Consider the following 24,210-nt stretch of genomic DNA (forward strand, 5'->3'; position numbering starts at 1 on the left):
ACATCCTTAAACCCATCCAGACTAGCAGATACCTGCAAGACTAGCCTTGCTGTCAAACAATGATATCCTGATATGAATAGTGCTTGTGGAATTCTGTGACAACCTTTTGTAGCTTGTGGGTTTACATTAATGGTGACCCTTGGAGTTGCTATCATCCCACAGAAGTATAAACTGGGTGTGTGATAAGTGAGGTCCGCTGATGGCCTCGATGTGGAAGCATATATCACTTTATATATCAGACACTTGATACTAACAATAGGAAAGGCTTTACAATCACTGCCTGAAATCGTAGTATACCATACCGAACCGAACAATATAGAACATACCATACCGTCCATTTGATATATAGTATAGAAAGTGTACGACATTCAGTATGCCGAATTGGCCTCCGTATCAGGTGTATGGACACAATAACAAAGAAACATTGACACAATAACAAAGAAGCACCAATATGGAGCCTGGTACCGAGACTGCATACTTTACCTCGAACTACTTTCCCAGTATTTGTTGTTCTCATCTTTCACCAAATCTTGCTGCTTTATGTGCTAACATTACTTCCGCCATCTGGGAACAAATGCTAAGAGATACAAAATTTCTCATATCATGTTGTGGAAACACTAAATACTTGTAAGTTCATTATTATCAAATCATTTGATGTATAATTACAGTATGTATTCAGTGGTCTAGCAACTGAAATTTCTAACTTCTCATCACAATATGGAAGCAAAATCGGAGCTTCCAAAAGGCAATTGGCCTAAGTGGAAGTTCATTAACTCCCTTGTTGGCAACCCATCAGATGTGTTAACAACCATTTTTACACACCTTCTCATGGATAAGGAGACTATATAACAAGTGAATACACCTTGACATCTATAATGTAGCCTGACCATGTTTTAATCAGCAACACTTTTGGTCTCTCATCATTAGTTGCAAAAAGAGGAGTCCACATTGATGTTGAGGTCTAGAGGGCTTGGACATGAACATCAGGGTCAGCAAACATATGTAACCTGATTAGCAGACAAAATAGCTGCACTGCTTGCTTTGGTGGTGGAAAAAACTGAGGTTCTTGGTTGCTTCAACAAAATCTTCCGCCTTGGCAATGTTGACTTCTTTCTGAAGTTGTCTGCACGCACTGGTTCATTAAATGTTCAAGTGGATTTGTTATCACAATCCTGTTAACCTGAAGCGCAAAAGCATAGGCAGATCATAACGCTTAGTAATATTCGCGTGCAACAAGTGAGATGGGTGCAGAAGTTTCAAAATTTCCGATAGACTGGTAACAGTAATTTAGAGCATGTAAAGGAAGGTAATTTGAAGGCATATTATAGAAGAATCACGTATTCAGTCACCTAAATAAGTAACTCATGATGCTTATTTAGTACTCTCTCTTTTCATTTCTCTTCTAATCAGTTTTAGAATCTCCATAACCTGCTAGAGAAAAAAGAACCTCGTTAATCCAAAAGACTGGCATTAGCTTGGTAAGGCAATTCCAAACACACGCTTCAGCCCTGATTTATATTAGAGAAAAAAAGCATAAACTGTGTAAGGGACCCTTGCCTGATCTTTTTCTTTTTTGGATAAATATCAGCAACTGAATTAAAAGAAAGAAAAAATATACAACAACAGACAGTAGACTGTTTTAACTGTAAAAAGTAAAGATATGAATATGCACTGAAAGCAACTTAGAGGAACTGGAATTGAATACAATAAGTAGAAAATGGTTGTTCTTAGCCATGATGTACTATTGTACTGTCAAAATGGCATGCATGCATACTGTACTATTACATATATAAGATGTATTACTGCACATGTATGCTTCTATCAAAAACAAACTATTATGTACACAGGAATTTTAAAAAGATGCATAATGAATGATAAGGTAGATTGCAATCACTTATAAGAATCACAAGTGATCTACCGATTCAAATAACCAGTGTATATCACCATAAGCAGTTGATAGGGAAATTTTGCATGACAGCATTTTCATCCATAATGACATGTTTTAGGATCTCAGCTTCAGTAGCTCCGTTTCTAAATTCACTTGACATTGCAAGAAAGAACTACCCTTAACCATGATATGGTCATACAATTCCTAAATATCCAACTTAAGCTTAAGAGCTTCAATGTATTGTATTGTTCTAATGCTTTTTTAATATATTCAAATCTATGAAGCATGGACATGGATACAGGATATAGGTGCGACACGATATGGACATGGTGATAGACCCTTGAAAATAGGACACTATAGCTAGCATATGTCAACAAAATATATGTGCCTACATACACATACATGCACACATATACATAGTTATGTATGCAAAAAAGCACCCATAAAGCATAGTATGCTACTGCAATTACATTCTCCATACTTTTTATCATAGCATCAACTTTATCAAGTTTAAAATTTAGTCATCATTCAAATCAATAAATCTAAATTCATGCTAAATGTTTTAATATTAACATCACAGATTAAAATCGACCATTCACCATTAAAAGGTGAACATTAAAAAAAAGACAAGAAAACACCCTCCCGATCATTTTTGGAAATATCAAGGAAGTATCCTAGGGTATTCAGAAGTATCTGGAGGTTTTTTTAAAAAAAATGAAAAATATGATACTTTAACAAGTATGGAACATGTATCCAACAAGTGTCAAAAGAGTGTTAGTATTTGATACATATCCAATGTAGACATTGGATGTGCTATGCTCCTAGATTTCAAATCCATCATGAGTTCTTATATGGTTCCAATCAAGGTACATCATCTCGGTACCGGGCCCTGTACCAGTGCCACGCCATCGTTGTATCGGTATGGTACTATATGGGGCTGGTTCGGCGTACCGACATTCTTTTACCGTGTATCGGTACTAAATCGGTATAATACGGTACCTCCCGTACCGTCTGGTTCAATATGGTATAGCGTACCATGGTTTCAATACTTAGAAAAATTATTCCTACTATTTTAGACATCTACTAGATGTTCTCACTGATTGATTTCTTGCTCCCTATAAAACATATTCCTACTCTAACATTCCACAATAGAATGTGGACCCATTCAGAAACTTTTAATATCAACACATTAAAATGCAAAGCATCATTCTAGGGAGGTGAATATCTTCTCACTAAATTGAGATGGCCATTAGGCATTTTCTTGGTAAAGAGGCCTATGATTCGTAAAATGGCTGTCTCTGGGATTGTCTTAAGACTTTAGCCTCTAGACTCAAATATTTTTTTTATTTCTAAGCATGACATCTGTTGGTGGATGTTCTTCCATTTGCATCAGTGGCACCATCTAGCCAAGGTCTCATATTACCACATTATATACCTTATTCACTAATCTATTGCCAGATTTACTTAAATCACCGACTCGTATCATTACAAGCTTCCCTAGCAAGCCTTGTCAGCGAACTCTCCAATGAAGCTGATGTCACAATTTTGTTTGTTCACTTAGGTACCTGCATCACTACTCAAGGCTCCCTCTGGGGCCAACAAGCACTGCTGACGTGGGTAAGACCGTCTTCACTATTGACTGCTGCCTTCTAGGCTACTAATAATGCTTTGTCTACCTCCCAGCACCATCTAGGCTTGCTTATGGACTGTCCTGCCACCAGCGATGTAGTTTCGCAATTTTAGCTCCTTGGTTATTTCAATAGTTTCTAGTGCTTGTAACATCTCATATGTAGTATATTGCAACTCTAAAAATTGAATCCACTCTTCCTTGAGCTTAGCATGTTGGACACTTCTTATCTAATCTTTTTCATAATTTTGTTGCTAAAAAAACCTGTCATATCTGCTCCCTTCCCTATCTTTCAGCTATATTATAACAAATGGTTGGTTTTTGTAACTAATACTTGATGTATTTTCCATACTTAGAGGGGAACACGTGCTATAGAAAGTTCTATTAGCCCAAGATACTACACAAATCCAACTTCAATGTGCTATTAATGTGTATCATTTCATTCTTTTTTAGGGTGCATAGGATTAACACATCCTTTAGGTTGACATATTATTTGGTGGGCGTGAATCCCTTGTAATTGCAATAACTTCAACTTAATGCCCTATGAGCACTTCAGCATTTGGTCTTCAAGTGAATAAGATGCTAATATTGAAATATAATGGACGTAACTATGATAATAGAGGGAAGGAGAAAATGACTAGGGGCTTATCACAAGTGAATAACATGTTAGCAATAAGGTTGGCTCCAACCAAAGGACCCTTTCTCCACTACTTTATGAACTAATGAAAATCAAATTCTGGTAGCTTGCCACCATATTTGCTCAAAAGAAAAAAAAGAGAATAACAGAGCTATGAAAATAGAAGCAAAGGAAAAATAGATAAATATATCCACAAAATAGTAAGATTTTCTAAACCATTATAAACTAAAGGTGCAGACACATAACGCACATTATGGAAAAGAACATGAAGAATAAGAAAGTGAGCAAACCATTCTCCCTGCTCCACAATATCTAACTAATCATCATTCTATAAGAACAACCAACAACATAAAAAACCAATAGTGTTGTGTAAATGATATAGAAAAACTTTTATTTAGTGCCATTAAGCCAATGCATTTTCTGTCTACCGCCTAGACAATCACAAGAAACACACAATCTTCCACTTTCTTTTAACAACCAAACATTCTCTTATTGAAGAAGCATAAGTAGTAAAAGATGCCAAAGGAAAACAAGAAAAAGGACAATCCTCTTACTCCAGGATAGTGTTGTAATACTGGAGAATAATGTTCTAGAGCTATGTATATCTTCTCAAGAAGATGCAAAAGGGCATCAACGTCATCTCCTAATAGATCAACCTGAGATACAAGGAAAATATCACGAAACAGTAAGTTAAAAAAGCAAAAATTTTAAAGAGAGGTTCTTATAATGTTAATTATTAGGACAAGATGCATCGGAATTTGAAACCAAATCAAATGTTACTCTATATACACAGGTATTTACCCAAAAGAATAACCACTTCCAGCATTTTCACCAAAATTATCCAAGTAATAAAAAAATGTCTAGCAATGTGTAAAAGAGGCACTCTCTTGAATACAAACCTCGGTTTCAGCCTTTTGAAGATCAGAGCATCTTCTTTCAAAGCCCTGTTTGTACCACAAGGCTTTTCTTTTGACAAAGTTAGCCTGTTGCACCAGTTGACCACACTGATGGCTCAGTATTTTTAACCTATTAATCAAACAAAATCCATCAATTTCAGCTCATGGAATATGTACCAGCATAAGTGTCAATTTAAAACAACTTAAAATATGAGTAGCCGTTAGCAGTTAGAAGTGCACGACTGCACTGATGTGTATAGATCACACAAGAATATCCTATTTCCTACAAGGTCTACCAAGACTTAGAAATCAAACCAACCTTTCCTAATGAGGATTAAGAAAAAGAGTGAAGATTTAGTTAGTAAATCCTTTGCTTTTTATTGATATGAGACAGCAGGGTACAAGATAAAGTTTGGATGCTAAAAACTTTGTGATAACTTATCATACATATTAACTAAATTTGCGGTTCAGCCATATAATTTCCTTTGTAAGAACTTTCTTAAGAACAGAACTGTGTTTTAAGTTTTCCCCGGTCGCCATCAGCTCTACTAGAGCTTATTGATTACTTCTACCAGTATCCAAAAATTCATAGTGAAGTTGTGCAAGGAATTTATATAGCCATACTTGGGGAAATCAATCGATTTTAATGCTTATATCAGAGCAAAACATAGTCTTATATCATTTTAAGTTTTTAACTGTTCATTTTTGCACCTAGTTGATGCATAGGTTTGAGACTATCAAAACAAATGATTTTTGGTTTCTAGGCATTTTTGGTGACACCAGCATTGGGGATCAATGATTTGGATGCCCCATTGTTGATTTTGAAATTGAGAAGAGTAGATATGAAAAGCTAACACAACATTGTTGAAAAAAATAGAATATTTCCATTTTCTGGATCATGTTTATTCAATTCATGATTTTTTTTATCACTGAATTGTTACTTTTTTTTTTTTACAGTTTCAGCATGTCATGGTCCAACACCCCCCCCCCCCCCCCCCCCCCCCCCCCCGCGCACACACACACACACACACAAAAAAAAGGAATCTATATCAGCTAAGGCTGGCATGATGAAAGGTGATCCAAAATAAAACATTAAACCTCGTTGAATCATTTTGTTTGCTTTCCATGCTTATGCAAAAAAGGGAGAAAGAATGTAAGAAAACTAGGATAAATATCATATGGAAGAATTTAAACTTTTGTAGACAAAGACAGCCAACCTCGATAAGGATGGCAACCCTGAATTTAAAAAGTGAACCCCTATAGATGAGACGAGAATTCAGGTTTTGATTAGATAGGAAAACAATCATAGTAAATTCCCCGGTAAACTCAATATTTGGCAATGATACTGTTAAATAGAGAGGTAGAGCATCCTAAATATAACAACCAATTGTGAGTAGCTGCATCAACCAACAAGTCCACCAAAAAGTCCCAAAGAGTACTACATTGCAATCAAGTATATGCACATGTAAGAAGGGATGTAAAACAGATTGATATAAGCATTAAATATGCATTTTTATTCTGTATGAATTTTGTTGGTTTACAGCAGGAGCATGTGTAATGCAGTGCAAGTGACGAGGAGCAAGGGATAACTAAAACATCACCAACTTCTCAAAGAAACCATGAACAAAGGCAACACTGTCTTCTTAAAGAAGCCCAAGCAAGAAGAAGAATGACATCCTTTTATGCTTGCGGAAAAATGGACTGTTCCTGTGGCTTAACAAGGGAATACCGCAGCTATCTCTTCACAAGAGACAAAAGAAAATTTTTGTTAACAAGGACTAGTTTGGCTTATAGCTACGGGACTCTTTATCCTACTAAAATAAAGTCACTCTGTTGCCCAGATAGACAACCCAAGAGGGGGGGTGAATTGGGTTTTAAAATAATTTTAACTATTAAAGCGTTTGTGGGTGACTAATTAATGCTTTTTACAAGATGATTAATTAGTTGCTGTGATGTGTATGAAATGAGGGTAATGGTAAGAGACAAGCAATCACAAACACAAAGCTTTTATAGTGGTTCGGAGCTAACCCTTGCTCCTACGTCCACTCCCCAAGTCTCTCTTGGGAATTCACTATAACCCCTTGGATTACAGCCGGTTGTTTTCCAAGCTCACAACCAAACTTGTTGTTTTACGAGCTCACAACGAACTCGGTCGGTTTTCCCAGGCTCACCGACTAGAACCAACCCCGATTGTTTTCCCGGGATCACAATCGAACCCTTACACGTTGGTTTTACACTCGGCTCACCAACCAACCTCAATACTCTTGATTCAATGCCCCGATTGAACCAAGCAAAGACAAAGGTGTAGATAAAAGAGACAAACAGAAAAATACAGCTTCTCAAAAGCAGATAAATGGCAATATGAACAATAACGAAGTTAAGAGCCCTCAAACGCTTTTAAGTTGGAGAAGAGGAAGGGCTTCTTGAACTTCGGGTCTCCTCTTGAATGTGTAGTCGACTTGAATGCAGGAGAAGGCTCTTTCAATGTTGGGAAGAAGTAGGTGGATGCAGTTAATGCTGCTCTTCCCTTTTTTTCGTTGAAGAACAAGTTGCAGAGATTGAAAGCTTGATTACTTGGAGTGGAATGGTTGTTCTATATCTTGCTACAGTCCTCTGTGGCTATTTAAACCAACCCCCACGGAAACTAGCCGTTAGAGAGCTTTTTCTGCCCGTTCTGCACACTCTGTACAGTCTGACAATGTGTCCGTTGGTGGGTTGGAGTCGACTCGTGCGATCAGGAGTCGACTCGTCTGTAGCGGGAGTCGACTCATACTTTTCCGGAGTCGACTCTGCAACTGTTCCAGATTTGAATTAAAGTTGCCTTCACGACTGGGAGTCGACTCGTCTTGACCCAGAGTCGACTCGCCAACTTCTGGAGCTGACTTGGCTTTCTCGGAGTCGGCTCATCCCATGAAGTCCGTGGACGTATTTTTGAATTTGGTCCACTCGAGTCGACTCGACTGTCCTGGGAGTCGACTCGGCTCTCAGTTTCCGAAACTTGGTCTTCTGCCCTTTTGATGTGAAGCTGCCTTGGAGTCGACTCTAGCTGTCTGGGAGTCGACTCGAATCTCAGAGGCAGTAACTTGGTCTTCTGTCTTCTTTGTGGTCGCGGAGTCTCGGAGTCGACTCGCGTAATGCGGGAGTCGACTCGAATCTCAGAGTCCAGAATCTGCCCTCTGACTTTTTCTTTGTGTTCCTCTTGGAGTCGACTCTTACTACCCTGGAGTCGACTCGGTGAACCTCGGAGTCGACTCGCACACTTCGGGAGTCGACTCGTTGACAGGTTCTGAGTTGAAGCTTTCAGTTCGTCTGTCTGTTCTCAGTCGGAGTCGACTCGTACTGATCCGGAGTCGACACGAGCTCGTGCCAGTGAACTTGATACGCTTGGAGTCGACTCGTGATACTCTGGAGTCGACTCGAGTCTCAGACTTTGGTTCAAGCTGACTTCTTAACTTATCCAAAAATTATGAACCAAGTCTTGAGACACTTAGACAAGATTTTCACTGAAACACTTAATTGAATTCATTAGTAAACAAGAAATATACTCAAATGCTTTGAGCTCATCAAAATCAAATAGGGTTTTAATCAATCACTCCACAATCTCCCCCTTTTTGATGATGACAAAACATTGAGTATATGTAAAGTGAATTGCACAATAAACAATGAAATAAAATCCATAAATGAATTCAAATGTCTGGTAGTTCAATTTATCCAAGCTTGAAAGGAGTGAAACAATAAATTTCGGAGTTAAAGCTCCCCCTTTCATTTGGAATTATATAAGCCTTCATATCATGCAATCAATTGTTTGGCTTATATATCTTTAATGATTTAGCTTTCTTAAAAATTCAGATTCTCCCCCTCAACATATGCATTCTATCCCTTGAATAGATTCTGGAGATTACTCTATTAGGAGCCCCAAAAGAGAGATAATGAGCCTCGGGGTACCGAATCCACTTAGAACAAATTTGTGTGTTTTAAGAGTTTATCTTTTTATTGATTTCCATTGATTCCTTTTACATATTTTATACATATTTTTCTTCCTTTTCCATATTTCTCCCCCTTTTTGTCATCATATCAAAAAGGAGGTAAACAGAACACACAATCAACCATAGATCAAAAGGCACATTATTGAAGAAAAATGCGGCTACTCATTGTATTAATTTGTATGTAAGTACATTTCAGAATACAATAAGTAACGTAAAGCAATACATGTCAAAGCAAAATACAAAAAGTAGCTACGGTCTCCTCGAGGATGTAGGTCCTCCTCTCGAGGATGTATCTCCTCCTCTCGAGGATGTGGCTCCTCCTCTCGAGGATGTATCTCCTCGAGGCATGCGCTCCACGAGTGATTGGACCGCATTGGTCATGTTCTCTAGCTGGCGAATGATGGCCTGGATGGCCCTGCTCTGTGTCGTATCCAGCTCGAGTACTGACTTCTGCAGTCCGTCCAGCTTGTCGATGAGCACATTCGACAAGCGCTCGGCCCCTGCGGTGGTGGTGGACATGTCACGGCCGATGTCATCCCGCATCTGTCGAGTGGTGCTCGTGACCTCACTCATGCTGTGGAACTGGGCCTGTATCAAGGTCCTCATGTTGTATATCTCTTGCCGCACCTCAGCCGTCATGTCTGTCACGGCTGTCAGGGAAGGGACCAATGCGGAAGATGTGGGCGCAGGAGAGGGAGTAGGCACCGAACCCCGGAGCTCCTGGAGCAGATCTCGGACTATCTCCTGCCGCAGCTCCCGGAGCTGCTCAGACGAGATCCGGACCTCCATAGGCTGAGTGGGTGGAGCTGAGGAGGAGGGTCCGGCGGAGGTGGTAGGAGCAGAAGTGGATGGAAAGTCTGGTATGTCGGGAAAGTCAGAATCGGGCTCAGGACTGGGGGAAGGTCTGGTGGTCTGTGTGGTGATGGATGACTTCCTAACCCAGATCCCCTCTCTCTTCCGAAACCCCATCCTGTGTAGGGTCCCCGCTCGCATGCGATCTGTCCATCGCAATGCGCGAAAGGGTTCCCCCTCAGGAATGGGAATCTCGTACTCCCTAAACAGAAGGGTGAATATCATGCCGTATGGGAGGGTGAGCCTAGGTCTATCTAGGGGCTCACACATATACCTATAGATGAGTTTGGGGAAGTTGATCGGGGTGTCCTGAAGAATATAGAACATAAGAGCTAGGTCTCTCTCATTTACAAAATCAAATCTCCCTGTCTTAGGGAAGATGGACCTAGACAGTATACTCAAAAGGATTCTCACCTCAATCGGAAGTGAGCTAGCAGAAACCTCGTCTAGAGGTGACTGGGGTGGATGCCCTAGAACGGCCGTAAGGGCCTCAACCCTGTCCTCAGGGTGTGTGGGAGCCACCCCTACTAATGGAAGGTGGAGGATGTGGGCAATAAGATCCTCCGTAACAAACAGAGGGACACCGGCTACTGTGCCCTCGATACCCCCATCTCCCCGATGGACGGTACCATAGAACTCTCTAACAAGGCCAGGGTAAGTGGGGAGATCTAAAGTGAGGAAGTACTCTAATCCCTGTGTCCTAAGCCTATTACCTATGGTGAACCCTTCTCGGGAGAGATAGTCGAAGTCGACATATCTCCCGGTGGTGACGGCCTTCCCGGCCAATGGCCTCGCGGGAACCGCCCTAGGCGGGGAACGAGCCGGAGGTGGTTGCCTCGCGGGATCGTGCCGCGCCTTGGAGCGCCGCTCGGGACCGGCCTCGGGTCGGGACCTCTTCCGGACAACGGTCTTACGCGGCATTATGACCTAGACGGAATGAAAAACCTAAAGGACGGAGAAAGGTCGACGGAGGAGGCTTGGGACCGACCGGGGGCGACCTAGGAAGGGATGAAAAAACCGAAGAACCGATGAAAGATCGACGGAAAAGGGGTTGGAGACGATCGGGGACGACCTAGGAGTCGGCTCTAGGGCTTTTGAACAGTGGCGGCTTGAGAGAAAAGTGTTTTCGAAACGACAAATCTAGGGTTAAAAAGTCGGATCCCGACTGCGAGTCGACTCCACTGAGTCGCGAGTCGACTCGACCTCGAGTCGACTCCAGAATATGCGCGAGTCGACTCTCCTTATGCGCCTGTAGACTTCGAGTCGACTCCCGACTATATGTGAGTCGTCTCCCCCTCTGCTGCCATCTTTGCGAGTCGACTCCCGCAAATGCGCGAGTCGACTCCCCCTTAGGAGCCGACTCTGAAACTTACTCGAGTCGTCTCTAACTTTGGCACGCACCTAAAAATCATGCTTCGTTTGTGCCAAACGAGGAAAAATCACTAAATTAGGATCTGATTTGATGATCATTGAAGAGAAACTCTATTTTAACCACAAACTAATCATCAAAATCAATGAATCTAGTGGAAACTACCACTAGGATGGATCAATCACTCCTAATCCCCTCCTAAGCACACTAAACCTCTCTTCACTTAGGGGTTTTGTAAAAATGTCTGCTAATTGATCATCAGTACAAACAAATTGGAGTGTCACATCACCATTCAATACATGATCTCTTATGAAGTGATGTCTTATCTCAATATGTTTAGTTCTTGAATGCTGAATTGGATTTTTAGTTAGATTAATGGCACTTGTATTATCACAATTAATGGGAATTTTATCTTGTTTAATGCCATAATCTTCTAGTTGTTGTTTAATCCACAAGATTTGAGCACAACAACTCCCGGCTGCAACATATTCAGCTTCAGCAGTAGATAATGCAACCGAGTTTTGTTTCTTGCTAAACCATGAGATAAGGTTTTCTCCTAGAAATTGACACGACCCGCTGGTACTTTTTCTATCAAGCTTACATCCAGCGAAGTCTGAATCTGTGTATCCTATTAAGTTTAGGCTAGATTCTTTAGAGTACCATAGCCCTATATTCTTAGTTCCTATTAAATATTTAAAAATTCTCTTAACTGCAACTAAATGTGATTCTTTAGGATTAGCCTGATATCTAGCACACATGCAAACACTAAACATAATATCAGGTCTACTTGCAGTAAGATACAATAAGGATCCTATCATACCTCGATACAGTTTCTGATCTACAGATTTACCTGCTTCATCTTGGTCTAATTTGCATGATGAACTCATGGGGGTGCTGATTGATTTGTTTTCCTCCATATCAAACTTCTTGAGCATCTCCTTGATATATTTGGCTTGATTGATGAAGATGCCTCCTTCAGATTGTTTGATTTGGAGTCCAAGGAAGTAAGTCAGCTCTCCCATCATGCTCATCTCAAATTCACTCTGCATCAAGTTAGCAAATTCTTCGCAGAGACGATTGTTAGTAGCACCGAAAATAATATCATCAACATAAATCTGTACTAACAGCATATCTTGGTTTTTCTTTTTCAGAAAAAGAGTTGTATCTACATTACCCCTAGAGAACTCATGTTCTAATAGGAATTTGCTAAGTCTCTCATACCATGCTCTAGGTGCTTGTTTCAAACCATAAAGTGCTTTGTTCAATTTATAAACATGATTAGGGTATTGATGATTTTCAAAACCAGGAGGTTGTTTTACATATACCTCCTCATTAATATACCCATTTAAAAATGCACTTTTTACATCCATTTGAAATAGTTTGAAGTTCTTAGAGCATGCATATGCTAATAATAATCTAATAGCCTCAAGTCTAGCTACAGGAGCAAAGGTTTCATCAAAATCTATACCTTCTTCTTGATTATACCCCTTTGCTACTAGTCTAGCCTTATTCCTTATTACGATTCCATTTTCATCTAGTTTATTTTTATAAATCCATTTTGTACCTATAATTGGATATTCAGAAGGTCTCTCAACTAGATTCCACACTTTGTTTCTAGTAAATTGGTTTAATTCTTCTTGCATTGCATTTATCCAATTTACATCATTTTCGGCTTCTTCTATATGTTTGGGCTCAAAGTGTGAGACAAACGCTAGATGGTTATTTAAATTCCTAAGGGATGCTCTAGTCCTAACCGGTTGAGATGGGTCATCTAGAATTAGTTCCTTAGGATGCCCGTGAGCATACCTCCAAGCTTTAGTTAGCCCATGATCCACAATAGCCTCTTGGCTTGATGATGCTCCTTCAATCAATTTTTGATTATCATCTTGTAATGTCATTTCATCTATCTTTTCTTCAAGAATTTCAGCATCATCATCAAGGTTAACTTTCTTACTAGAGGAGATGTCACTAGAATCATCAAATACAACATGTATAGATTCTTCTATAACTAGGGTTCTTTTATTAAAGACTCTATAGGCTTTACTAGTCGTAGAGTAACCTAAGAATATGCCCTCATCAGATTTAGAGTCAAATTTACCTAGATTATCTTTTCCATTATTATGAACAAAACACCTACATCCAAAAACATGAAAGTAGTTTACCTTTGGTTTTCTGTTTTTCCAAAGTTCATAAGGTGTTTTCTTTATAATGGGTCTTAATAAAACTCTATTTAATATATGACAAGAAGTATTAATGGCTTCTCCCCAAAAGTACTTAGGGAAGTTACTTTCACTTAACATAGTTCTAGCCATTTCCTCTAGAGTTCTATTTTTCCTCTCCACAACTCCATTTTGTTGTGGTGTCCTAGGTGCAGAAAAATTATGAGTTATTCCCTTTTTACTACAAAACTCATTGAATAACTGATTTTCAAATTCGGTACCATGGTCACTTCTAATGGCTATTACTGAAGTATCTCTAGCATTAGTTACTTCCTTATGAAACTTTTTAAATACTGAAAAAGCTTGATCTTTATGTGCTAAGAACATAACCCAAGTGTACCTAGAATAATCATCTACAATAACTAGACCATATTTATTTCCACCTAGGCTTATTGTTCTAGTTGGTCCGAATAGGTCCATGTGTAATAATTCTAGAGGTCTAGAGGTAGAGACACATTTTATGGATTTAAATGAGTTCCTAGATTGTTTGCTAAATTGACATGCTTCACATATTTTGTTCTTTTCAAATTTTAATTTTGGCAAACCTATCACGGAATCTCTTTTAACTAGTTTAGTTATTGTGTCCATGCTTGCATGACCTAACTTACGGTGCCATAACTAACTAGCATCATTATCTTTAGTTTCATTAACAACTAAACATTGGTTATGTTTTGCAAGATCTTCAAGGTCTACTACATACACATTTCCACGTCTAATTCCTTTAAAGACTAAACTATTGTCATTAGGGTTTGTTATAATGCATAGTGATGGTTTAAACATAACATCATACCCTTTATCACATAATTGACTAATGCTTAACAAGTTATGCTTAAGACCATCAACATATCTAACATTATCAATAAAAGTAGAAGGGGTGATTTGAACTTTACCAATACCAATGATGTGACCTTGGTTGTTGTCTCCAAAAGTCACAGCACCTCCCTTCTTAGCTTCAAGGGTGAAAAATTGATCCTTATCACCCGTCATGTGTCTTGAGCAGCCACTATCCAAATACCAGCAGTTTTTGTTGACCTTGGCTGCAAGACACTCCTACACAAGCAAATCATGTCATCTTAGGTACCCAAGTTTTCTTGGGTCCTTCATGGTTAGTCAAGTTGGTTTCTTTTGGAACCCATACCCTTTTAATTTTCCTTTTTGTTTTACCTTTCCTAAAATTACACACATTTGCTTTATGACCTATAGTTCCACAACAAAAGCAGGTTATTTTCTTAGTTTTACTTTCCCCAGCTTTAACAAAGAAGTTACTAAGAAGTTTTTGTTTATTTCTTGGTTGATATCCTAAACCCGCTTTATTAAATACTGCTCGTTGACTATTTAGTATCATATTCAATTTTTCTGAGCTATATGTAAATTTTTCAACTAAGGGTTTGTATTTGTTAAGTTCTTTGGTTAGTGTTTGATTTTCTGCCTTTAGATCATTTAGTTCTTTTGTGAGATCCTTGTTTAAGATTTGTTTATGGTTTTTAAGTTCTGAGAGTTCCTTAGTTAGTTTTTCATTATCCTTAGTTAAGGTATTAGTCTTTTGAGTTAAAAGTTGGTTGCTTGTCTTAAGGTCTATATTTTCTTTGGTGATTAAATCCTTATCCTTAACTAATGAATCATACTTACGGATATAAGTTTGGTTAGTTACTTTTAATTCTCTGTTTTTGACATTTATAGCCTTATATTCAATCATTAGTTCATTAAAGGCATCATAAAGCTCATCAAAAGTAAAATCTAAAGGCGATTCGAGCGTTACCTCATTTCCATTGGCCATGAAGCAGAAATTGGCCTTTTCCTCTTGTTCCTCATCCGATGAAGAGGATGATGAGTCTGAGTCGGATAGTGTCGTGACAAGAGCCTTCTTCTTTTTGTACTTGCTCCCCTTCTTCAGTAAAGGGCACTCAGCTCTTATGTGACCCGGCTTCTTGCACTCGTAACAGCCAATTCCCTCATTTTCCCTTTCCTTACCTTTGTCCTTGCGGTAGGAATTTGAGGGGCCTCTCCTTTGATGATAGGACTTCTTGTGGTTGATGAATTTTCTGAATTTGCGCACAAGAAGTGCCTCACCATCATCATCCTCATGTTCTTCTTCTTCACTGCTGCTACTGCAAGATAAGTCCTTGTTAGATGAAGTAGATTTTAGAGCTATTACCTTTTTCTTATGGGAGGACTCTTCCTCGTTGTGTTGTTTCATGGTTAGCTCGTGCGTCATTAGGGATCCAAGAAGCTCCTCAAGTGGTAATTTGTTCAGGTCCTTGGCTTCTTGGATTGCGGTCACTTTAGCTTCCCATGACCTTGGTAGACACCGAAGGATTTTCCTGACAAGCTCACTGTTAGTATAGTTCTTGCCAAGGCTTTTTAGGCCATTGACAATGTCAGTAAACCTAGTAAACATGCATGTAATTGTTTCATTAGAATCCATTTTAAATAGTTCATATTTATGAACCAAAATATTTATTTTGGATTCTTTGACTTGATTCGTGCCCTCATGGGTCACTTCAAGTCTGTCCCAAATCTCTTTTGCAGAATTGCAAGTAGAGACCCTATTAAATTCATTTCTATCTAAGGCACAATAAAGCACATTCATAGCTTTAGAGTTTAGTTGTGCCTTCCTCATGTCATGTTCATCCCAATCCTTTTTTAGTTTGGGTACCGTGACACCCTCTACATATATGGATGGGATGTATGGGCCATTTACTACAATGGTCCACATCTCATAGTCTTGGGCTTGGATGAATATTCTCATCCTAGCCTTCCAATATGAGTAGTCGGATCCATTAAAGAATGGGGGTCTTTGGGTGGACTGACCCTCAATGTGGGAAGATCCAAATGGGGTTGTCATTTTGATCTTTTACTCTTGGGTGGAAGAGTTTAGGCTCTGATATCACTTGTTGCCCAGATAGACAACCCAAGAGGGGGGTGAATTGGATTTTAAAATAATTTTAACTATTAAAGCGTTTGTGGGTGACTAATTAATGCTTTTTACAAGATGATTAATTAGTTGCTGTGATGTGTATGAAATGAGGGTAATGGTAAGAGACAAGCAATCACAAACACAAAGCTTTTATAGTGGTTCGGAGCTAACCCTTGCTCCTACGTCCACTCCCCAAGTCTCTCTTGGGAATTCACTATAACCCCTTGGATTACAGCCGGTTGTTTTCCAAGCTCACAACCAAACTTATTGTTTTACGAGCTCACAACGAACTCGGTCGGTTTTCCCAGGCTCACCGACTAGAACCAACCCCGATTGTTTTCCCGGGATCACAATCGAACCCTTACACGTTGGTTTTACACTCGGCTCACCAACCAACCTCAATACTCTTGATTCAATGCCCCGATTGAACCAAGCAAAGACAAAGGTGTAGATAAAAGAGACAAACAGAAAAATACAGCTTCTCAAAAGCAGATAAATGGCAATATGAACAATAACGAAGTTAAGAGCCCTCAAACGCTTTTAAGTTGGAGAAGAGGAAGGGCTTCTTGAACTTCGGGTCTCCTCTTGAATGTGTAGTCGACTTGAATGCAGGAGAAGGCTCTTTCAATGTTGGGAAGAAGTAGGTGGATGCAGTTAATGCTGCTCTTCCCTTTTTTTCGTTGAAGAACAAGTTGCAGAGATTGAAAGCTTGATTACTTGGAGTGGAATGGTTGTTCTATATCTTGCTACAGTCCTCTGTGGCTATTTAAACCAACCCCCACGGAAACTAGCCGTTAGAGAGCTTTTTCTGCCCGTTCTGCACACTCTGTACAGTCTGACAATGTGTCCGTTGGTGGGTTGGAGTCGACTCGTGCGATCAGGAGTCGACTCGTCTGTAGCGGGAGTCGACTCATACTTTTCCGGAGTCGACTCTGCAACTGTTCCAGATTTGAATTAAAGTTGCCTTCACGACTGGGAGTCGACTCGTCTTGACCCAGAGTCGACTCGCCAACTTCTGGAGCTGACTTGGCTTTCTCGGAGTCGGCTCATCCCATGAAGTCCGTGGACGTATTTTTGAATTTGGTCCACTCGAGTCGACTCGACTGTCCTGGGAGTCGACTCGGCTCTCAGTTTCCGAAACTTGGTCTTCTGCCCTTTTGATGTGAAGCTGCCTTGGAGTCGACTCTAGCTGTCTGGGAGTCGACTCGAATCTCAGAGACAGTAACTTGGTCTTCTGTCTTCTTTGTGGTCGCGGAGTCTCGGAGTCGACTCGCGTAATGCGGGAGTCGACTCGAATCTCAGAGACCAGAATCTGCCCTCTGACTTTTTCTTTGTGTTCCTCTTGGAGTCGACTCTTACTACCCTGGAGTCGACTCGGTGAACCTCGGAGTCGACTCGCACACTTCGGGAGTCGACTCGTTGACAGGTTCTGAGTTGAAGCTTTCAGTTCGTCTGTCTGTTCTCAGTCGGAGTCGACTCGTACTGATCCGGAGTCGACTCGAGCTCGTGCCAGTGAACTTGATACGCTTGGAGTCGACTCGTGATACTCTGGAGTCGACTCGAGTCTCAGACTTTGGTTCAAGCTGACTTCTTAACTTATCCAAAAATTATGAACCAAGTCTTGAGACACTTAGACAAGATTTTCACTGAAACACTTAATTGAATTCATTAGTAAACAAGAAATATACTCAAATGCTTTGAGCTCATCAAAATCAAATAGGGTTTTAATCAATCACTCCACACACTCCATGCAACTCCAACCTTACAGAACTTATATTCTAGTTTTGAAAGAAAAAAAAAAGAAACTAAGCTAAAAATGGCAACCTACTTTCCTATAGGGTTGCAAATGAGCTCAAGCTTAGCTCAGAATTTGCTCACTTGATTAAGAAACGAGCCAGGTTAGAGCTGGGGTTAGCTCGCTCAAGCTCAGCTCGAGTTAGCTCGAATACTAATATATAAATGATTCATATGCAAAATATATTATTTTAATAATTATTATGTGACATAAATAATAATATAATTATTTTATAATTATTTATTATAAATGAACATTGATTATGTAGAAGAAAACGTCTTACAACTATAGTATTCAAATATAATTGAGATTATTGCTACAAATTATATAAATAAAAGTCTCAAATAATCTTATATTCTCATTAGATCTCTTAAACAAGTTGTCTGTGAATAGCTCAAACTTGGCTCGAACATAAAATGAACCGAGCTAGAGCTAGCCCAACTTGGCTCATGTTTGGCCTGTTTATGCTGCCACTTTTCTACTTATATAGGGCAATAACTCTACTCTCTATGGATTTCATTATGACTTGGACTACATCAATGACCCAACTATGTCAACATAAGATAACTTTAAAATTAAAAAAAAAAGAAAAAAAAAGTCAAGAAGACCCACCCCTGAGCTATCAGTATAGTTTAGAAAATACCATCAACTTTGCATTTTTCTGGTTTATTGAGGACTGTCTGCAACAGTCTGTATCTGATCATAACATAAGAGGATGCAGTGGAAAAAGTAATCAGCAATCCATGCCAGCAAAGAAGGGGACAAGCATTTTTTTAAGAGATGAATAATAGAATGAAAGTCATGGGATTGCTTGCTTATGACAGAAGTTAATATTCATAATTTTTCTAATCTTAACTAAATGTTGACGCATACACTTGCCCATCAAAGTACACAAAGTATAGTGCATCATTGTTTTTAAGAAAGTAATCTAACCAGCTTTGTCAACAATAACATACTGGTTTTCTAATTTCTAAGAAGCTAGCCAATAACTGCATGATTCATTAATCCATGTCCAAGGAAAATTCAGGCTGTAGTATAGGCAAGGAAAGGGCTTACATTCAGGTCTAGAATTAGCCAGCTAAACTAGCCATATTTCAAGTAAAAGTTAGTAAGAAAATGCAAGTGCGAAATGATGAAAAGAAGCACCTTGATTCATTAGTTTCAAGACTGCTTGCCATCCTACGTTCGCAGTCCAAAATGGCTTTTGATAACTCTCTCATAGAAACAACCATGGACTCCATCCCCTTTTTATGCCGTTCTTCCTTTGAGATGGTTGATGCTAGCATCTCTTGTTTCTCTTCAACAATGCCTTGAAGGATGTGTTTCTGTTTCTCTGCTTCCTCCAAAGCATCAGAAACAAGCTTTAGTTTCTGATTCAGTTCAGCTACTTCAACTTCATATTGATGAATTTGTTGCAAAGTCTCATCCAATCTACCCTTAACAGAATCACACTCCTTGTTGCTCTCCTGAATATATAGATCTTGCTTACTGACTTGATCTCTCAGCATATTAACCAAATGTTCCTTCTGTTGCATTAATTTGGATTCAGTCTCTAATGCAAATTTCTCTTTTGCTTTCATCAAAGTTGATAGGGATGCAATTTCATGCTTCAACTTATTGTTTGCTTCAATTTCTAAACACAACACCTTCTCCTTTTCTACAAGCGCTCCTGCAATGGAGTTCTTTTCCTTGTCACATTTTACTATAATATGATTCGCCCTAGCAATGACATCTTCTATAGATTTTCTGTAAATAGTGGAGTAGGTGTCATCTAAACACTCCATATCTAAACACTCCATGTCATCTATAAGTTCACCAACCCACTCTCTTAAGATGATCTTTTGTATTTCATCTCTAATGGAAGCTTCTAACTTTATGTCTTCAATATCCAATTTCAGCTTCTTAATCTGCTCTGAGAACTTTTCCTCTATGGACGAACAATGTAAAGTTTGATTTGTTTCATTTGAAACCTCTGAACAAGCAACCTCTTTTCTTTTTTGTTCTAAGAAACTTTGCAGCCGCTGATTTTCAAAAAACAGGGTATACATCCTCTCCTTCAGGCCAAGAAACATGTCTTGGTCATTGTGAATAATAGGCAAGTTTTCATTCTCCAAGATAATCTCATTCAATTTTGAAATGAACTCGACAACTTTTTTCCTTAACAGTTCAAATTCTTTATCTTTCCTAAAATGTGAAGGATTAGAACCTTTTTCCTTGAGGAATTCCCGCTTGAGGCTGAACAATTCTTCTGTCTTCTCTTGCAAAGCTAAATCATGCTGTCTCTTCATATTGGTCATTTCAGTTTTATAGTAGGTCATCAGTTCATCTTTCGTCATGCACTTCAATTGTGGGGAGTCAGTTAGGGTGGGTTTTACAGAATCCCCACACTTCTCTGAGAGATTACCACTCTCCTCACAATGAGATGTGTGTGCTATATGATGATTACCCAAAACCTTCCGAGGTAGGTGGTCCTTCCTTTTAAGAGTACTCCACTCTTCCAAACCTTCAAGGCCATAATAAGAAATTAATGGCCCAAAGTCTGAGCTAAACAAGGGCATAGCAATAGCATCAAGTTCTTGATGAATAGTGGAAAGTTCATCAACCATCTTTTGCAAATTCTTGTTTAATGTGTTCACAAGACTCCTTTTCTCAGATAACCTTGTTTCAAACTCGTCCTGAAGTTCCCTGTCAAAACCTTGAATGATAATATCCCTGACCTCCCTTTGAATCTCTTGTTCCCATTTTTTTCCATGCTCACTTAACATTGGCTTCAATGAGAAGCAAGTGCTATCAGCCGGTTCACATAATGCTGCTAGTATTACTTCCAAAGCATCAGCATATCCATCTACAACGTGCAACTTCTCCATAGTCTTCCCCTGGATGCTGTACAACTCAATATCCTTGGAACACCAATTTATTTTATTGAAAGATATCATGTTCCTCACATCCCTGAGTTCCTCCTTAAGCCTTTGAAGATGCTCTTCTGCTGCAAATTTTAAACTCCCAAAATTTTTGGTATAATAATCGCAGTCTACCTCTTCATTTAAAGACTGCTGATGCAGCTCTGTTTTCCTCCTCTGGGGCTTACGTATAGGTATTGATGCTTCTGGCATCATCGTGGATGAATCTAGCCTGTTCCCTTCAGCTAAAGCAGATTCATAATGCTGCAATCTTTCATACAGAACTGCTATTTCTGTTTGCTTTGAAGCAATTTTCTCAGAAGCCTCCTCTGTTACAGCATTTACTATCCCTTTGATCACAGAATCACTCACCATTCTTGAGACAGTCAGACGTGAATTGATATCATTCATATAAGAATCCAAATCATCAAGGAGAAATTTCTCATAAACTGCTGAATCATTGCCAACAGTATCACTCCCATTATGGTTACAGCTTAATATCGCAGAGTCATCCATTGAAAGTAAAGATCCTGCATTCAAGACCTCTGAGTTCTCCATTGATACCTGCATAATTTACTGAAGAAGTACAAAACACCCCATAAATGACAATATAAATATGAAAACGATCTTAGCTCCTCCAGGCCATTAAGACCCAAATACATAAGAGAATCCAAAAGATTCAGTTTGAGAGCAAAGGAAGTGGAAGGCGTTTCAGGTTATGTTTTAAGTTGTAAAAACATAAAGTTAACTAGTTAAGTCCAAGTTTCCATAAGAAAGTGTCACATTAAAACCTAGGAGATCTTCAGTATCCATTTCAAAATGAAGTTTAATACAAAATGCCAGAAATATTTAGAAATCCCAAATGCACTATCCTATACACATATGTCATAGCAAAACTTGAATAATATGGAAAACTAACACAAATGATTAACATTCCATTTAGACATATAAGTAAACTGAAGCATTACATTGAAAAAAAAAACTGAATTTCAAATACCACAATAATTGCATCGACCAAAATGAAAACAAGTATATTTTGAACAAGATACAGATATTTCAACTTTGTGCTCAACTTAAAAACCTAACAAACCACTAGCAATTTCAAATAATCGAAAAAAGAAACTGGTGCCAGAAGTTGAATAGATATCAATAATCCAAACCTCAAAATCAGAGCACACAACAAAGGGCAAAAAAATCAATCAGAAAATCCCCTAATCCCCTAATGAAAACCGCAAAAAAGGCACCCGAATCAAATCAAACTCACGTAAAGCATATCTACGAGGAAGGTAGACTGAAAAAATAACGTAAAAGGAATCCCCCCCACCACCCCCCGGCCGAAAAAAAAAAGAGCAAAAGAAAGGGCAATGACTCACGGATTCGATTTGCTATTTGGGCGAGGGGGCGGACGGGGGAGGACACTCCTGAGCTTTTCCCGCCACCGCCGGTGGATCGGTCGCGTTTATTCCCGCGAAGTCTCTTCTCCCTTTCTCGGCTACAATGGAGGAGAAGATAAAAAGGAGCCGCCTTTCCTCGCTTCCGCGACGGTGGTTTTGGAGATCATAAAGTGGAAACAGGGGAATAGAGAGGAAAAAAGCTAAAACGGAATCTCGAGTCAGGCGGGCGGTGCAGTGAGAGCGCGAGCAGTGAACTTGGACAGCGACGCCTCCCAAAAGGTGACAGCTTTGAAATCGCTGCATTAGCGGGTAAGGTCAACAAGGTACAAATGCTCGCCGGATCCCGTTGGGTCAGGTCTAGTGCAATACTGATTTAGTTTTGGATTTTGGATTTTCAATAAAATTAAAATTAATTTATTTTTAATTTGATGTGGATGAACACGAAGCTTAGCCGAGTTAGCTTGATAAATTTTCCAATCAACTTGATAGGAGATTTAGTTTTTGTGAAACTTAGATTTTGAATCAATCTTGATCAACTAACTTCTTGAGTTGCTCAAAATTTTGTTCGAATCTTTTCTTTTTTTGACTCGAGACCTTGTTACCCTCTATCTACTCCTTTTATTCATTCAACGGGCATTCTATATAACGCACTTCATTAGAAATCCAAAAGATTGGTAGAATTACTTTCCTTTCTATCAAGAAATTCCATCACGGCTCTTGTCCGAATATTTTCAGTTTTGCTTTAGATCTTATCTTTCTTCTTGCTTTCCTCACCACTTCTTTTTTTATCTTGCTCCAAAGCCTTTCCGAAAGTCTTAAACGCTAGCTACAGTTGTTTTAATTTCTTTTTTATTTATATAGATTTTTACTTAAAAAAATTAAGTTGATATTTTTTTTATTATATTTGATGTAAAAAATATGATCATATAAATGGAATATGAAAGGTCGGAACTTTCCTTTCTCATTCACATCAAATATCTACCCTTCTTAATTTTTCCACCCACCTCCTGACCTACACGACCCCACCATTTCCAATTCTATCATCAGTTGAGAGGATTTTGTTGGCCATCCCCTCCCAGCATGTCAAAATAGTCACTTACATCTTTTAATTTTTATTTTAATCATTATATTAATATATTGATTTTTTGTTAATAATAAATTATAGATTTAGCATTTCATGCATCCATGTATGTATCTCTATTTATATTCACAAAAATCAATATTCAATAAAAAATATTTTTATATATAATAATAAATTGTAGATGTAGGGCTTTTGTACAGCCATTTATATAATATTCCTTATTTATATTCTAAAAAAATCAGTATCCAATAATATGTATATATTATATTAGAGAACTAAATTTATTTTCTTTTATTCTATTATTTGTAATTGACGATAGGTTTAGTAATAAAATTATCTTTTTTTGATTGATATACTAGCCTTGTAAACAAATACACTCCCTTCTATTCACAAATGCAACAAAAGAGATTGAATTCACCGCTTTCAATTTAGAAGGGTTTTCTATCTATACATGCATGTAGGTGGCGAGCATAGCTATTCTAGATTTTGAGTCTCCAAGCTATCATGAATCAAATTAGATAAAATGACGATAATGCTCTATACTATTCGAACTCCAACTTTTCATATGTAACTTTAACCATGGAGTTAAATTATTTGAAGAATGATAGAGAGTTGGGGCCATCAAGTGATTGCTATAATTTTAGCATAA

The 24,210-nt window shown here is 38.7% G+C and overlaps 1 protein-coding gene across 3 annotated transcripts; it reads right to left on the bottom strand.

Moving 5' to 3' along the window:
- Nucleotides 1-606: 606 nt before the first annotated feature.
- Nucleotides 607-22,724, bottom strand: LOC103713831 (WPP domain-associated protein-like). Of its 3 annotated transcripts, none has more exons than XM_008800869.6 (6): nucleotides 22,460-22,724; nucleotides 19,333-21,662; nucleotides 5,052-5,178; nucleotides 4,707-4,808; nucleotides 1,350-1,428; nucleotides 607-1,180 (listed from the first exon to the last, which is right to left on the bottom strand). In XM_008800869.6, the coding sequence occupies exons 2-5, from the start codon at nucleotides 21,654-21,656 to the stop codon at nucleotides 1,372-1,374; spliced, it is 2,610 nt and encodes an 869-aa protein (XP_008799091.4). In that variant the 5' UTR covers nucleotides 21,657-21,662; nucleotides 22,460-22,724; the 3' UTR covers nucleotides 607-1,180; nucleotides 1,350-1,371. The 3 variants fall into 3 exon arrangements, with proteins under 3 accessions (XP_008799091.4, XP_008799090.4, XP_088564939.2); XM_008800868.6 differs by having other exon boundaries at nucleotides 1,350-1,431; nucleotides 22,460-22,686; XM_088708813.2 differs by lacking the exons at nucleotides 607-1,180; nucleotides 1,350-1,428; nucleotides 4,707-4,808; nucleotides 5,052-5,178 and adding an exon at nucleotides 18,686-18,882 and having other exon boundaries at nucleotides 22,460-22,711.
- Between the last annotated feature and the right edge of the window lie 1,486 nt (nucleotides 22,725-24,210).

Source organism: Phoenix dactylifera, chromosome 12, assembly GCF_051530095.1.
Source record: "Phoenix dactylifera cultivar Ajwa chromosome 12, Ajwa_hap1_PhDact_Kaust_v1.1, whole genome shotgun sequence".
NCBI classification, from domain to species: domain Eukaryota; kingdom Viridiplantae; phylum Streptophyta; class Magnoliopsida; order Arecales; family Arecaceae; genus Phoenix; species Phoenix dactylifera.

Bases quoted from the DNA above. Each gene is read 5' to 3' on its own strand.
- LOC103713831 (XM_008800868.6), bottom strand. From the start codon at position 21,656: ATGCAGGTATCAATGGAGAACTCAGAGGTCTTGAATGCAGGATCTTTA. The intron at 5,179-19,332 runs GTGCTTCTTTTC...TTTGATTAATAG, and splicing joins CTTGAAACTAATGAATCAAG to GTTAAAAATACTGAGCCATC. The intron at 4,809-5,051 runs GTTTGTATTCAA...CTTGTATCTCAG, and splicing joins TTCAAAAGGCTGAAACCGAG to GTTGATCTATTAGGAGATGA.